Raw genomic sequence first — 16,392 nt, forward strand, 5'->3', positions numbered from 1 at the left:
ACTTGCTTCTACACAATGAAGGTCACAGCAGAGCTTTAGTTGGGGTTTAGTGTATTCTTTTGAAGGGTTTTTGCAATTTATCCTTTTTATAATTCATTATTTGGCATCGAGAGCACAGCCACATTGAAGGGCAGCTTCGGACTCCTCACGGACACACTGGACGTTGACCTTTTTATCCCATTTAACTCCTTATTACATCTAATAGGGGTGAAAAGAGGAATGTCATTATGGAGGACAACAAATGCAGCTGAATAGCACGCTTTTGCTCCTCTGTGACCACTTCCTTTAACCTTTAATTTATTTCAACCACCATGGACAGGGTCAGATGGATTCATTTCTCTTCTTTAGAATAACAAATGAAACAATGCTTGCTCCGTATATATGCTTGTATACGCCTTTCCTCCCCCTTGAAAGGCAGAAGCTGAATCACGGACGCTCACATGTTATACAGTACAATAGATGTACAGTTCAAGGATATAGTCCACACAAATGCATTAAGTGTGCCTATAGCATACAAAGATGGCTTGATTGACACTGAATCCTCCCCCCTCGACTATTATTTGCTCCATATTCTACATCGCAGTATAGGTTGTGTTTGTGCAACACATATGCTGTGCTTCACCTACACTGGATTCAGCAAAATTCTAATGACTAAAACAACAATTCCCTGCCGCTGTAAGATGCAGACTGACCCGTACGACACAATTCAGCTGGCTTCCCTGGATTGTGTTGCCTTTGTGCTTTTTCTAACACAGGAAAGAAAAGTACATTTGGAAACATAAACAGTTCTGAAAGTGGCAGTGCTTGTACAGGTGTGTCGATGCAGGAAATGAGGATAATCCAGAAGCCTGGATGAAGCCTGGATAAAACAGTTCCTAATGGGTAAATGATGAGCGCTCTGTAAACCGCAGTGCAGTAATACAAAGCTACAAGTGCTTTAGTAGATTGTTAATACCTCTCCACTGTATTGGAGCTAATCCTGACCTCTGACCTCCAAGTATATATGAATGCAAGAGAATAGAGGATGTCCCAATAGAGACCATTTAATTATCCCTTATCATTAATCCAATGACAGAGGAAAGGCCAAGGTTTGGCCGATGTCACGTGGTTGTTAAATGGTACACTTGAAACTAAGACTCTCTGGGTTCCCTTCCAGAGTCTTTCTATGTGGCCTTTGCATGGTCTCCACATGCCTGCATGAGTGTCCTCTCACAGTCTGTATCTCTGATTAAAAGGACTTAATCCAGGGATAAACATCACAAATGCATCGCATTCAGCTGATGTGGTGCACATCTGTGGCGTAACTGGCTCTGTAGGAAAGTGGCCAATTGTTCAAGCCTTGAAAAGTGTTGATCCGAGCAGTGCGGAGCTTCTATGTAGGTATTAATACAATATTTTTAATATTGTGTGCTTGGATACATTTTTTAATCACTGAATGTTCCAGGAAATTGAATGGCATGTGATGCACGGTAGTTTTTATTGCTGCCTTTGTAAATGTTCGTGAAACCACGAGGCTACGCTGCCGCTCTGCACCTACGAGCCGCCATGCTTGCATCTGATGCGCCCTTCCCCTCGTGTGCTCCACAGAAAGAGGGACAGAGATTTGCACATACTAAGTTGCTTTTATTAATACAGAACTGCATGCTACAGAGACTGTACAGCATAAACATTTATTCATTACAAAAAAACATGGTTTTGGAACCATTTAAAATAACAGGAAAAACAAACAAACAAAAGAATAAGAGCATAAAATAGAACAGGAACATCACAGCCGTTAAGGAAACATTCAAACTATTTATCATTAGCATCTTAATAAACCAGAGAAGAAATCGACAGATTACAGTCGCGTCATGTCAACTACAATGGCACCGAGTGGATGATTCTCTTGTAGCTTTTTTTACAGCCTCTTGCAACATCAACATGCCTATTTTTTTCTATCTACCTATATGTAGTAGTGTACTTAAAAGTGGCAGTTTGTGTTTTTTTTTTGTATTTAATAGTTTTTTATGAACCTCCTAATATACATAATTTGGCCCTTGTGGGTTTATACAGTATGATGTTCGCCTTTTTATTAAGTTTAAATTTTAATATTTGACAATTTGCTACCAAACACATTTGTTATAGCAACATTTATACTACATACATAGCAATCTATGTAACGTCACAGCAAAAGAATGGTATCAAATTAAAAAACAAACAACAGCAAAACAAAAACAAAACAAAAAATTCCCTACAGAATGGTTCAGAGGGGGCAGCGAGTTATCACAAAATTTGGCACGGAAAAATCTGTACACGAATCTGCAGTCTGAGAGATGTGACTGTGCAATTGAAAAAAAGACAGGCTTCAGACACTTTTTCCGACTACTGAAGACACGGTACCCACTGTCTACTGTTTCAAGTTTATCTTTTCTTCTTTTTGTAAAATGGCTTATAGACGCATTTCTGGAAATGAAGTTGTGCATACTTCTGTTCATGAGATCTACACAGTACACTGGGTGGAATCCAGGTTTTTAGCGAGGAAAGGAAATGACAAAAAAACGAAAGGAAAAAACAAAACAAAACAAAAAAACTAAAAAAATCCCAAAAGAACATCAGCCTTTTTAAAACCTCCTTGTAAAAATTGATCATTCATATATAAGTCGCTTACCTTAAGAAAAAATATTTGTACAATGTTTTAAGAAAACAAATCTGAAAAAGAGACACGTACAAGATACAACAAGCAATCTCTAAAGCAATAAATACTACTGGTCCTAGCGTTGTGACATTTTGAATTTAATAACCCTTAACCCTCCCACCCCGACCTCCCCCTGACCCCACCCAACTTGCCCGACTCCTCCCCAAAGGTAAACAACAACGAAAAAAAGACAACGCAGTGGAAGAATGCATATTTAACACAGTAAGATCCCCCCCCTTCCCATAATTCTGTACATTTGAACAAGAACAAGTAACATCACAATTAAAGTTGTTCCTCAAAGAGGTGCCGCCGCTAGCCTCGTTGCCCTCCTTCAGTTTCAACAGATGTCAACTGATTGGTTCGCAAGCTCGTATTTAATACAAATAAACCAGAAGAACCAACTCTTTCGAGAAAAAGGGCTCAATGAATAACCTAGCCATAATATCCGTCTTTTAAACATTTTTGAAGTTGAACTAAATATTTTTTTTTCTGTTTGCACTGTTTAACACTACAAAAAAAAGACAAAAACAAGATTCATAAAAATTTTGGCAGATTCACAAAGCTATACTACAGCTCGTATCTTTTTTTTTTTTTAATAATAATTAGATTTTTTTTTGATAATGATGGGTCAAATATTGACCAATGAACTTTTAATAAAACAACTAAAATTTCAAAGCCTCGTGGCACAGAAACAGAAAAAGAATCTGACGTCAAGTGAAATATAGCACAGGGAGGGCTTAGAAAGGTGAGTGCAGAGCTAGAAAAGAGCGCAGAATAGGGTCGACTATTCTATAGACTTGGTCACTAGCGACAGAGGCTGAGCGGGGAGGAGCGATTGGGAATGACACAGCGATGCCGATGGCCGGGCCATTGAGGGCACCACAGAGGAGCCCCGCTGCCGCGAGGACGAGACGTCGACGTGTTCCAGGGCTCCGTTGTGGGAGGAGGCGCCGGGCGTTTTGCTAGCTGCAGCGGAGTTTTCCAGTTGAACTAAAGGTGGCGTGGGCCCAGCCAGGAGGTGCGGGTGGTGGAGTGGCTGGTGGGCCGGTTTCATAGTCAGTGAGAGAGGTTGCATTTGTTCAGTCTGAGGTTTGGACTCTTTTGGGGAGGGGGAGGGAACCACTGAGGAGGGGGAGGATGGGGGGGAGTCTAGTAAGCTTCCGTCCGTAGAGGGAGGACTGGCACAGCTGCCTTCACCTTGGATGTAGCGAATGCACTTTTTTTTTCTCCTGGAGGACAAAGTGAGAGAAAAAACATTTTTAATTTCACTTCTTCAAACTGCATCGCCTCTTAGCACAGCTGCCTTAAATGCACCTTCCAATTGAATAAAAGAACACCCCAAAAGGGAGGCCAAAAGATGGCGCTGCCCCCTAGTGACCGGCTGCTGGAAACTCCACAGCCACAGCTCTAAACTGTAAGCTGAAGCACTCAAATAATTTAGCTGTTACAGTAATTAAACAGGCTAAAATTTGCTCACATGTTCGGTGTGTTCATCTCTTTGATTTTATAAAAAAAAATCGACGAAATGCCATTTAAAATTTAAAACCCCACTCAATGGGTTGGTCACTTCCTGTTTGCGGTGGAAAATGATCACCGATTCCAGCGATCTGTACTTTTCAGGTGCATTTAAATAGCTCCATGTGGCTTGTGCTAAGAGGAAAGACAAGAAAGGTTGATCGAGTTCTGAACAGACAACCACCAGACAGGACAGCGATGAAGCGAAGAGCTCGGGAAGACGAGAGGGAAATAAGAAGCACACAGAGATGAGCATGAGGACACCATGAAGCAGGTTAGATGTAATGTTGCTCCCTGCCTAGAAACAAATCCTTTTTAGCTCAGAGTTGGGGGTTTCTTTAGCAATTTAAAGCTACCAGAGCTCTTTCTTCACGATCTGGGCTTTAGTATCGTGTCTCCCGGGGTGATGGAGTTTGTGATGGAGTTTGGATGCGAGGCAAGAGTCAACAAGATCCACACTACCCTGTTTTTCTGCCCCACAGACACAAGTGTGTGTGGATGAGGGGTCAGGGCATTGTGTTTGCATTCCTGCCTGGGGTTGGGACCCTCTCCCTTCCTTGCCTGCCGAGTCCGGAGGCCAGACCCGTTTGCGCTCGGCAGAACCCCCGATGAGGGAGCGAGGGTGTGTTGGGGCGATCTATGGTGACTCTTCTGCGCGTTCAGGTTTGGTTAAGGGGGAATCTCTGCACACCGCAGCTTCACCGTGACCCTGAGAGTGACCTTTCTCAGCTCTCCATTTAGGAGAATGCCTAAAGGCCAGAGGTTTTTAGCATTTAAGACTCAGGGACAGACAGATGTGTAAAGAGAGGACTAACCTGCATTAAGAAGGTTTTACAATCCTACTATTCTAAATGCTGTCACAACAAAATCATTTAAATGGGGCACTATTCTCTCTAACTAGGAAGAGAGAGCAGATTACTGGAAAACAAAAGGAAGAGGGACATCGGCACATCACATGAGAGGAGTCAGGAAGCCTCGCGCTCTCGGATGAAAGAGCGGGGGTTCAACAGAACAAGCACACAACACCAGACACTACAACACAGCTGAAATCTGGAGATCGCGGTGGAACTAGGGGAACGCTGGCCGGTGAAGACTATCCACTGGCTACTATATGCTCGTCTCGCTCCTGATAACTGTCCGTCAAGCTGCAACAAATGAGCTAATATCCATTTTTTAACAGACGTATCGATTCATCGTATGTGCCTGTGTACGTTATTGATTTCCTCGTCTCGGGGGAAATTACACCAGATGCATCTTTTAGGAAATGGAGCCCAGAGAGAACTTTTAACCTCTGGACTCCGAAGACGAAGACTAAATTATCGCGCTTATCCTGAACTTATGATCCTCTATTATTGTTTAAGGAATAATGCAGTGTTTCTCATATTGTGGGCGTCATCTGGGAAGGAGGGGGGGGGCAGGGGGGTAAGAGAGCTGAGTGGAAACGCGGGGAGCGCTGTGGGTGAGTGTGGTGCCGGTTGAAAGACAGCAATAGTTCGAATTTTGGATCGACTGAATGATCAGAACCGATGAAATGTGGAGAAACAAACAATGTGTTGCAGTTGAGAGGACAGGGCGACACAAAGAATCAGTACTTAGCAGAAACAAATACCTACCATGAAAATATTCCCAATTCAAAGACTGCTTGTGTCAGAACAGAAAGACAACAGGTAGGGACTAAGTAAGGGTTATCGAAGAGGAGTTTGGAGGAAGAGGAGGAGGAGGAAGAGGGCACAGAAAAGAGTGTCACTGAGCAGGCCCTCAGAGAAAGCAGGGCTAAATTTTTAAGCATTACATTGTTATTAAAAAAAAAAAAAAAAGGACGCCAATTAGAACAAACACAACAGTTAGGATGGAAGGGAATCAGCCACAGCCTGGGGAGAAAATGGATTTCGACCGGTCGGCTTGGTAGAAAGGTGCCTCCAAATTTACATCGGGAAATCTCGAGTAGGTTTCCGTTTGCGATCAAATATTTGGTAATCTCATTTGGAAATCCATTTTCTGCCACTGGGCTTGGACCAAGATATATGAGGAAAATTGCTGAGACGGAATTTATAGCAGGAAGTTCCTCGGTGTGGAGAACGGAGCAAAAGAGTTTGCCATCTGTTACCACACGGAGGGAGCTGTGTTTTAGAGGCACAGTGTGTAATAATCAAGGAGAAGAAGGTGCTCTTTGAGGATGTCTTCCTCCCATTGGTTCTACAGCAGTAATACCTGCATGGTTTGCACCATAAACTCAGCTGGTCAAGCCCGAACAAGGCACGACACTTCTTTGGGGTATTTGCATCTGTTAGCCGAACAGGTCGACACAAACACACACACAGAGACAACAAAACAAAAAAGAAAAGAAAATGGACACGTCATTGCACAGACAAAAACATGTGGCCAGGGCTTAGGTTCAGGCTGGCAACACTGGGATATTCTCCATCATTACGACTAAGCCATCAGATCCTCCAAGCCCAAACCTGCCAGTTTTAGATTTCTGATATCCTGTAATAAAACCCCTGTAACTCCTTCCAAATATTAAACACACAGACACCATTCACACAAACACTCTGGCATACACTGGTAAAAACCCTAGTTCCCCAAAAAGAGGTTAAAAAATAAAAACCACAGAGTGAGAACCTAGAGATAGACCGGCAGGACATGGCTGGAGGAAGCTGAGAGTTCTGGCGGAACAGACACGAGGCAGGGGGAAGAGGAAGGAAAGGCAGTAGCGGAGAGCAAAGGAGGAAGTCTCAGTGTACAGTTAGCCAGCCTTCACCTGGCCCCGGCCTGTGCAAGCACACACCATACACACCTGCACGGGCCACACCAGTTATTCTGTTGATCGAGCCCAAAGCGCGCTCGACACTTCTTAGGGGCGCTCAGGTCTGACGCCGCGACAAGGAGGGGGAAGCCAGCAGAGAGAGGAAATAGAACCAAAACCATAAGCAACAGAAATCCCAAAGAGGAGAGAAATAAGGAGAAAAAAAACAGGTAACAGTGAATCTATGAAGCTCGGCAGTGGATGGTTGAGCAAGAAACCCCTCCCCTGAACCCAATGAAAGCCATTCTCAAGTCTGCCTTTTCGCGCAAAGGTGAAAACACGAGTGTTTTAGACATTAGTGACAATCAAAAACGTGCAAATGAACGGGTTTACGTAGAGGCAGCTGCCTGCTTTCAGTCAGTTAATCTAAATTAGAGCTGAAGCTGAAGAAAAGAAGTGCTGAGTTGATCTAAATAGAGCAAATATGGACAGGGTTAAAGGTCAAGGACTGAGCAGCGGTAGACTGTTAAAATAGCACTGCAGCAAGTTAGTTCTAGCCAGGGAGAGGATTAAAAACAGGCTGGAACCTGCTCACGAGACCTGACATCAAACGGCTGGACTGTCCGCCATCTTACCACTTACTCTTACCACTTACTATTTATGTATATACTGTATATATGTCTTATTTTTATTTTATTTATCTTATTCTAGTGTGGTCTTCTTTATGTTGAATGTCGCAGCGTCTCACCAAGACAAATTCCTAGTTTGTGTAATACTGTGTATTACATGAACAATGGCAATAAATCTGCTTCTGCTTCTGCTTCTGATTCTGATTCTGATCAGCTGCTCAAAAGGCCGTCACCATTACATTCTAAGCTCTGACCGGCTGGAGCAGGTAGAGCAGAGTGACCACCGAATACTGTGCTGTTTGAGTCCAGGTCTGGTTGGAGCAGTCGCAGCTTTAGAGGGGAAGTAAGCCAACCTCATGCTAGCCTATAGACACGGGTACAGCAACTGAAGCCTACAGATTAAGGAGGTTTACCCTGACATCATTAATCTCAGGTCATACTCCAAAACAAATCTTTTATCTTACATATCAAGTTCTAGAGAGTTGAATAATGATTATGCTTAATTAGAGAAAACGCTTTAATGCTAAACAGAAGCATGAATAAATGGAGGTAGATGAAATGTAAGCTAGATTAAAGTCATATAAAATATATAATTGAAACATTTAAAGAAGAGGAAAGCAGCAAACAGCGAAAAAAACCTAAAACTGCTTTAATAATAAACATTCACTGATATACATATGTGAATATATAAAAGAAATATAAACATGTTAGTAATTTAATACTTAAAATGTCATTAGCACCTGTAATCGGAGGGAGTGAAAGGCAAGGGTTTGGAAAATATTCTCTGTGTTCTGAAAAAAAAGAACAAATAGAGAGGCCTTCAAGAAGAGATCCGTCACCAAACGAGCGCTAAATACATGATAACAAGTTGCCATTTTTCCTCACAACACAATCAGTGAATCATGAGAATGGAAGGAGAGCAATCATAGAAACAGCAAACCTCCTTAATTTTAAGATGGAGAGGATTGGTCTTGTGTTGATATAAAAGCATGCATAAAAGCAAGCAAGGGGCAGCCCAGCAAGCAAGCTCACACACACACACACACGCACACACACACACACACACAGTAGTGTGATCTATCTGCAGGGCACAGGCATTATAAAACAGGGCCACGCACACAACACTGTTAATGCTTCAACTTCACATTCTCAAAACATACATATCACAATACCACAATGCTAAGGGGCAAAAGTGGGTGGGGGGAGGAGGAGGAGAGGAGAAGGGTGTCAAGAGGGGAGGTGAGGAGAAGTGGAGGGTCATGCATATTCAGTTATTAGCTAGGGAAGGCTAGGGGAAAATGGGAGGGGGGGGGGTCTACCAGGCAACTCTACCATTTAAATATTGCATTGGGTAGCATAACTATACCAAAAAAAAAAAAGAAAAGAAAAAAAAAAGCCAGGCACAATAACACACACTCACAAAAGAACTCTAACAGAAAAATTGTTTGACTTTTATCTTGCAAAATGTCACATCTGCCCGACACATGATGGGGTTCTTCTAATATGAGAGATAATTGCAGCTCACTTACCATTGCCCTCTGCTTGCTGCTGCTTTTCCCTTTTTCTCTTCTTCCTTTTCCCCTGTTGGTTAGCCGACAAAAAATAGAAAGAAAAAAAATAGCCACAGACAGGAACCTTAGTTATTATACTGCAGAATGCCCAAAACATGAAACAGAGAACTCATCTTTGTGTTTACTTATTTATTTATTCATTCTTTATCTGCCTTTTTCCCCCCTCATCTCTGCCCTCCGGTTTGTTACAGCCACTGCAGGCCAGAGTAGAATCCTCCCTCCGCCTCCTCCTCCTCTTTTCTGATCTTTCTTCTTTTTCTGTAATCTTTTTTTCCCCCTCACTCTCTCATTTTCCTCAGTTCTTTGAGCATCTAGACATGTTTTGACGAGCTTCTGGTTCGGAAGACAGACTTCTCTAAGGCTATTCGGGGAAGAGTCTGGTGAGCTTCATAAACCCAAAACGGGCTAAAAATGTGAAGAGAATTAGTGCGCCTGTCTGTCGGGGCACCGTCCAGGGTCCGAAGACATTTATCGGACTTGCATGTTTACGTCACGGCCAGACGTTCACACAAATTAAAGACGTACGTCTACAAAAAGGTGGAAATTCGAGCGCTCATCCCGGTAGTGTCACCTAATGAGTCGGGGGGAGAGAACCGGCTGTTAAAACTTGTAAACTTAAAAACTTACATAGTTGTCTCGTGCTGACCAGCCCGGATACAGCTGCATGTGAAGCTGTCGCTCTTTCCTGGCCAGCTCATAATACTTGGCCTGCTCCTCCCGTGATAGGGCGTGCCACTGTGACACCGGAAACAACACACGAAAATATGCTTAGATATGTCGGTTCGGGGCTTAACTGGGCCAAACGGGTCCTCCCCTGCCAAAATCCTGCCCCGATCTTACCCTCCGCCCCAGGATTTGGTTGATGGCGGCGCTTTCCTTCAGTGTACACTCCGCCACCACCTTGGCCCGCATTTCCTTCATATAAAGCATGAAGGCGTTCAGGGGTTTCTTTATGTGGACCTCTTTCTTTTTCTCCGGTTCCTTCTTGGAGTCTGACTGTTTCCTGCGGAGGACAAGAGGGCGGGAAGGTGAGTGTGGCGCCGGCCCACCGTGGCTGAGACCGAACCGGCGGTAGGATTAAGGCTACTCACGAGCTGTTGAGGGAGTTGATGTCACTGTGGGTGGATTCCTGCTTGACGTTGGGCGTGACGATGGCTGGATGTGGGATGCCCGTGGTGTGCAAACTGTGGTGAGGGGGCACCATGTGTGGGGGGAACCTAGAGGACAGAAGACTGTGTAAATCGTCAGAATTGACACGGGTGAAATGAGAAAATGAAGCACATGTAAACAAGGCTAAAAAAAAATTAATTCTTTTTTTTTTTAAGAAATGAAACAGTCATAAGACGACATGATTACACATAAAAAAACATCCAAAAACTACTAAGAAGCTAAATTCTGCATTATTATCCGCAAACAATTGAAACTTTTTACAACACGAAACTAGTTAGAATTGCATGTGAGGACAAATCTTTTAAAAAACATTTTAAGTAGAAAAAGTTGAGTGTTGAATACAGACAACAAACCAAGTTCTAGACATAATAATGTTTGAACATTTTACAACTCAAAATGCATAAGAAGGTCAATAATATTTCATTGCAGAGTCCAACTCAGATTATGCTTCTCACTATGCAACGGTAAGAACCCCCATGCAAGGATAAATCCCTTAAATCCCACTTTGGACAGAAAAAAAAGAAACATTTGAGTGGTGAATACAGATAGCAAAGCACATACTAGATTTAATTTAGTTTCTTTGAGCGCCTGTTGCACCCTGAGCTCTTATTATAGTCGCTCCAGACACATATCGGTGCTGATTAAGCTCATTCACCCCTCACATTCAGGCTTGGGGGGGGGCTTTACACCTGGATTAGCAGTTGACACCTTTAGAAGCTCAGCAAGTGGTGTCCAATAAGATTTGAGGGACACAGACACCGAAAGGCCAATGGGATTATTCCACTCATCCAATTCATCAGTATTTGTGTTTTTGGTGCAGTTACATTGATATGAAAATGTCAGAATTGGGGGAACTCGTATCTCTGATCAAGAAATACTGCCAACTGGATTAAAATGGTTTATCAAAGTTGGGTATCTTCACTTCAGGTAGAGGGTCTTCATTTGCCTCCCTCCTATTCTTTTATGCAAAATCAGCACTGTCAGCAGCTCTGACATTTTTATCTCCTGACATCCCCCCTCCTATCATCATTTCATTATCTCCAACTGTTCCAGGGACCAGAATCCCTTTATTTATTAAAAAGGTAACCCCGGACACAAAACAGCCAGTCAGAGGGGGTGTCTGTTCCAACGCACAACACTAATTATTGACGCTGGGATATTTGAGTGAATGAACATGCTGCTCGAGCTGCATGTTTACAGTCCAAACTCCACATGACCACACACATGTAAGAGAAGGATGAAGAAAGAGGAAAAAGGGAATGATTCTCTCTCTCTCTCCCTCTTTTTTTTTTTAAAAGCAGCTCATTATCCGACTGTGTCTGGCTGCATGGCTCCGAGCCAGAATATAATGATGAGGATAAACTCGCCAGGAACAACTACTTTCTGTTGGAGGCCATCTCAGGGGAGTGCCAGTGCGCTCCCCCCTCAAACTCTTTCCATTTTTCCCCCCTCCTCTCCCCTCTTCATCACTGACATGGGTGTTTGTGCCATGTCATCCGTTGATGGGGAGCTCAGCAGCAGTTGCTGCATATCACCCATCATTAGGGGTGCTGCGTTGTCCTCGGTCACACTGCTCACCCCCCCCCCCCCCCACCTCCCCCTCCCCCTGCACTTGTTAAAATTTCCACTGTTTCAAGATCTACTTCTTCTCCTACTTCATCATCTCTTCTCCTCCTCCCTGTCCCCTCACCACCTCCATACTCCCTCGCTCCCCCCCCCCCCCCCCCCCCACCGCACGGCACAGGTTATGGTTAAAACATGACGGCCGTCCCTTTGAAGCACAGGGGCATCCTCATCACCATCATCTAAGCTCATCAGTGGAAAGGCGCACCTTGGTCCAATTTAACCAACACAGAGAGGAAGACGTGGTAAACCCCACCCCCCCCGCACCGCCCCAGCCACCCACCCCTACCTCCAACCCTGGGGCTTCTATGTCTCAATCTGAAAGGTACGGCTGGCTGGTGGGGGGGTCACTGGCATAGCAAGCATCGTGTCAGCTAGTGCCATTTAATTGCCGGTGTGATGCAGCAGCCCCAGCCTGTTTAATGTATAATGACCAGGTTGGTGCGCTTCTCTCCAACCCGGAGAAAAAGAGAGGGAGCGGAATGGGGGGGGGGAGAGACATATCAAAGGGCAGCTTTAAGCACAAGGGGCCTTCACACTTCCTCACCTGTCTCATACACACACAATGTAGGCGACCTGCACTGGCTCCGAAGCCATTATCTAAATCGTGTCTTTCATTTGTTCCACTGACCGTCTCAACTCTCCTTGGCTCTTTCCTCCCGTCCAACCAAGATGCATTTTTTAACAGCACCGACGTGTAAGGTGCTCATTGCCGGACCAGGTACCACATTCATCCCCAGAATCCTAATTCGGTCCCGGCTACGGCACATGGGAGGAAAAAGGAAACAGCGCGCCCCTGCAAAGAAGTGGCCCCTGACAGGACTACAAGGCCGGGACGTCTTTCACTTTCATTCGCTCGGCCGCTACAAACCCTCCGAGTTATCGCTGCAGTCTGGTCTGTTCTTGAAACAAAAACCGAGTGGCTGCAGGCAGCGTGTGACGACTGTGGCTATTCTGCGGATACAATTAAGCCTCATTTTTATTCATTCCCTCAAAGTCACAATTTAGGATGTCTTTTCTTCATGATGGTGGAGGGGGGGGGGTGTCTTTTTGGGTGATGTGTTAAACCCTCCCATTCTCCAGAGATCTCCCAGAGCACTCCATCTATTCAGTTATACTAATTCAATTAGGGCCCTCATCACAGTGCATTAGCTCTTCCCCATAGCTAGCCCCCCCTCTACACCCCGGCCAGTATATTCAATTAACTATGCTGGAAATAAGATCATCATAATGTAGAGGCTGTCATTAAGGAGCCAAATTAGCAGTCACTTAAAGCCCAGGTCGTCTGAGCTCTGCTGCCAGATGCCATGTTTGGGCAGATCACCCATTTGACCCATTTGCACCTGAGATGTGAGGGGCAAATCTGAGTGAAAAGCAGGGAAATGGTTTTTCTGGGGGAGGAAAGGAACTGTAATCCATCAGCGACAGAGGGGTATAAAATTGCTCCCCCCTCAGAAAATGCTCTCCCAATCAGGCCGTAATTAAACCAACTCTAGTTCTTGTCCCTAGACTGTAAAGCAGCTCCTATCCCTGAAGTCCCACATGGCGGAGGAGAAGGAGGAGGTGGAGGAGGAGGCACAAGTGGAGCAACGAGGCGTTTGTTTTTTTGTGTGGCTGCAATCTGGCTCCTACAGACCAACAAATTTAAGACCTTTTAGTCATTTATATCATCAATATCCTAGGTTCAAACCCCTCAAGGGAATAAGTAGTAGGAGTAAACACTAACAATCACAAATGCACACACAAAAGATGGCAACAATTACACATACACCCCCCATGGGTGCAGTAATGTCCATACCAGAGCCCAAACTGGACCCTAATGCGGCATGTCGATGCGCGAGCCAAGTGTCAGGGCCCGGCTTTACATCAGCGCGCCCCCTTCAAAGTGTTGCCATGTTTGTTTATCTGTGTTGCTGTTCCAACTCACAGCAAGGACATGCCCCCACTCATTTCAGAGCAGCTTGACATGTGGCGGGGGTAAATGTTCTTCAGGGGCCTCATTAGAAAATGATAAATATAATTAATATTTGAGCATGCTCGCTGGAGCCCCACACGGGAGAATTGGCCTTTTGAACACAGGGATGGGGAGTGAGAGCTCTTCTCCTTAAGGGAGAAGTTGCTTCTGAGTGTCTCCGGATGTGTGTGCGCGCGCGAGTGTGTGTTGACTGTGCTTTGCCATCACCTCCAATAGAAAACATGCAATTGTGTGTGTGTGCGTGTGTGTATTTCCTAATGCTCAACTCACCTTGACATGGATGCGTTGACAGTGAGCGCAGTGGGGTAGGGGTGTCTAAATCCCCCTGTTGTGATTGGATAAACAGGTTGACCTTGCCTAGAAAAGAGGATGGAAAGAAGAAAGACACATAGGTAAAGCAGCAAGGCTGATGGAAGAGGTAAAAGCCTTCTGTCTCTCTTCTCCCTACCGTGGGTCTCTTTATTCTCATTTGATCAGGACAAAAATCTAGGGGATTGCAGAGCGCGGATCAAAGGGAGGAAAACTCCAAACAATTTGAATGGCACAAATCTTGATAGCTATGGCTAATTAAATTTCATAACCCTTCACTCGGTGTCGACAGAGTGGGGCCCTGTTCCTCCCCAAGCTGGAACTAGGTGTTTTGTTGTGATAATTAAAGACGAAGCGCGGGTCTCTTTAATGGAGCCATCACGCTAATTGAGGTCTACACATTCAAAGACAAACAATAATGAATGTAAATTTATACCAAAATAAAGTGCAGCAAATCAAAGGGCGCCATGGCTGCGCTCAGGGCCTCTCTCGGTATTTAGATCGCGGTGAGAAAACATTAAATTAACAGAGCTTAATTTGTAGCCTTTTGTCATATTAACAAGTGTTGACAAGAGTTACCAAGGGAAAGACCCCTTGTGGAATTATGGGTAAAATACAGGCAATCACAGTTCATTGCTCTAATTGGACCAGACGCAGACATGCAAAATAGTATATGCCACAAAGTAAGTTGTGGTTGGCGAGAGCCTGGGGAAGCCATCGTTGGGCTGCTGAGCCCCAAAAGCGATGGCTTGGCAGGAGGTTCATGTATCAGGGTCGTCTGAGAGGACCGCGAGGAGGCAGACGGCTACCATTTCTTGCATAAAATTGCACAACGCATCCATTCAACTATAAAACCAAAACAAAGGAGCAATATTTGGCTGATGCTCAGTCCTTTTCTTAACACCTTTAAGACAAAAGGAGTGGTAAAAATGTATCTGCTTACTGTGGTACTAGCCATCCTAACGGATGGGGGATTTGGCCGACAGTGCCTGGTGACAGTGGGTAATAAGGAGATATATCTGGAGGATGTGGAGGCCTTGGAATTCCTGTGGAAGAAAGATGACAAGAGTACAGAGGAGGTGGACGGACATGATGACAGAGGCGAGAGCGAGAACCGAATCTTTGTTAGCGCCGAATTCATTCTTTGCAGAGACATTCACACATCTGAATGGGGAAAACATCACAGGAGTGCAGATGGGAGGAAGAGGAGGAGGATGAGGGCTTGTTGCTCGCATGTACACAGTTCTAAATCACACTTCCTGATCAAAGGCCTTTGAGGCGGCGGCGGCACAATGTGTTAGAAGAGGCAGAGGCGAGAGAGGTGAGGAGAAAACACCAACGTGATTCTTGTCGCATTTGTCTACTGATTCAGCTCTAATGATATAAAATGACGAGGGTTTAGAAGTTAACAAAACACAGCGATATAATTAAACCCTTCAATGTGATCAGAGGGCTGCTTATATGCGACTACAAGGTTGATTCTCTCTGATTTATCCTGAATATTGGCTATGGAAATGAAATGCCACCTGCCTTACAGAAATAAACCTAAAGGAGCAGTGCGATCGTCGGCTGAAAATGTACTGTTGAAGTACGATCTGTGTGTTTGGGTTTTGGCTTGTTACTGACACTTCGATTTTATATAAATTATATGCTTCTTTGTCATCCCCCAGGCTTAATAGACTTTTGGTGTTGTGTAAATGGTTTAAAGAATTCAAGCTAAGAAGGTGTGTGTGCGTGTTTGTGTGTGTGTGTGGGGGGGGGGGCAGCTGTGTGTTAGAAATGCACATCTGGCTGTCTATGCATCTGTTGCTGATACCTGCGCCAATATGGCTGAATTACAGCTAGATAACTTCATGGATCAGATTTTGGCCCGTATTAATAGTTACACCCAAAGTCTGCAGTCGATCCAGGATAAATCCTGGACTTTTGAGAGAGATTCTAATACCGACAGACAAAATGCTGTCTGGCAATTTTCGGGACTGTAGCGCAGTGTTTTAACAAAGGCCGGGTTTATTAAAAAGGAAACATTATCCCATCAGCACTCAGCACTGAAGAACTAATAAAGCTCATTAATTAATTAAACACTGAGCCCAATTAAGCAGCCCCATTAAGCACTGCATTAAACAGCAGCTGGCACATTATTTCCCCTTTGCAAAGACCAGCATTCTTACCTAAACGAT

General features: G+C 44.4%; 1 protein-coding gene across 26 annotated transcripts in view; it reads right to left on the minus strand.

Annotated features, from left to right (window-relative positions):
- Positions 1-1,602: 1,602 nt before the first annotated feature.
- Positions 1,603-16,392, minus strand: part of tcf7l2 (transcription factor 7 like 2) — a 77,637-nt gene continuing 62,847 nt past the window's right edge. For 4 of the 26 annotated variants that reach the window (XM_057032093.1, XM_057031983.1, XM_057032048.1 and 1 more), the window contains 9 exons: positions 15,156-15,258; positions 14,174-14,260; positions 10,227-10,367; positions 9,976-10,138; positions 9,763-9,870; positions 9,094-9,160; positions 8,305-8,355; positions 6,987-7,059; positions 1,603-3,903 (listed from right to left, as the gene is read on the minus strand). In XM_057032093.1, the coding sequence (XP_056888073.1) occupies positions 3,459-3,903; positions 6,987-7,059; positions 8,305-8,355; positions 9,094-9,160; positions 9,763-9,870; positions 9,976-10,138; positions 10,227-10,367; positions 14,174-14,260; positions 15,156-15,258 (1,238 nt within the window). In that variant the 3' untranslated portion in view covers positions 1,603-3,458. Of the gene's footprint in view, positions 3,904-5,802; positions 5,864-6,400; positions 6,474-6,986; positions 7,060-8,304; positions 8,356-9,093; positions 9,161-9,762; positions 9,871-9,975; positions 10,139-10,226; positions 10,368-14,173; positions 14,261-15,155; positions 15,259-16,392 lie in introns of all 26 variants that reach the window. The other 22 variants (XM_057032030.1, XM_057032100.1, XM_057032075.1 and 19 more) reach the window with 17 other exon arrangements.

Source organism: Takifugu flavidus, chromosome 1 (assembly GCF_003711565.1).
Source record: "Takifugu flavidus isolate HTHZ2018 chromosome 1, ASM371156v2, whole genome shotgun sequence".
Lineage (NCBI taxonomy): Eukaryota > Metazoa > Chordata > Actinopteri > Tetraodontiformes > Tetraodontidae > Takifugu > Takifugu flavidus.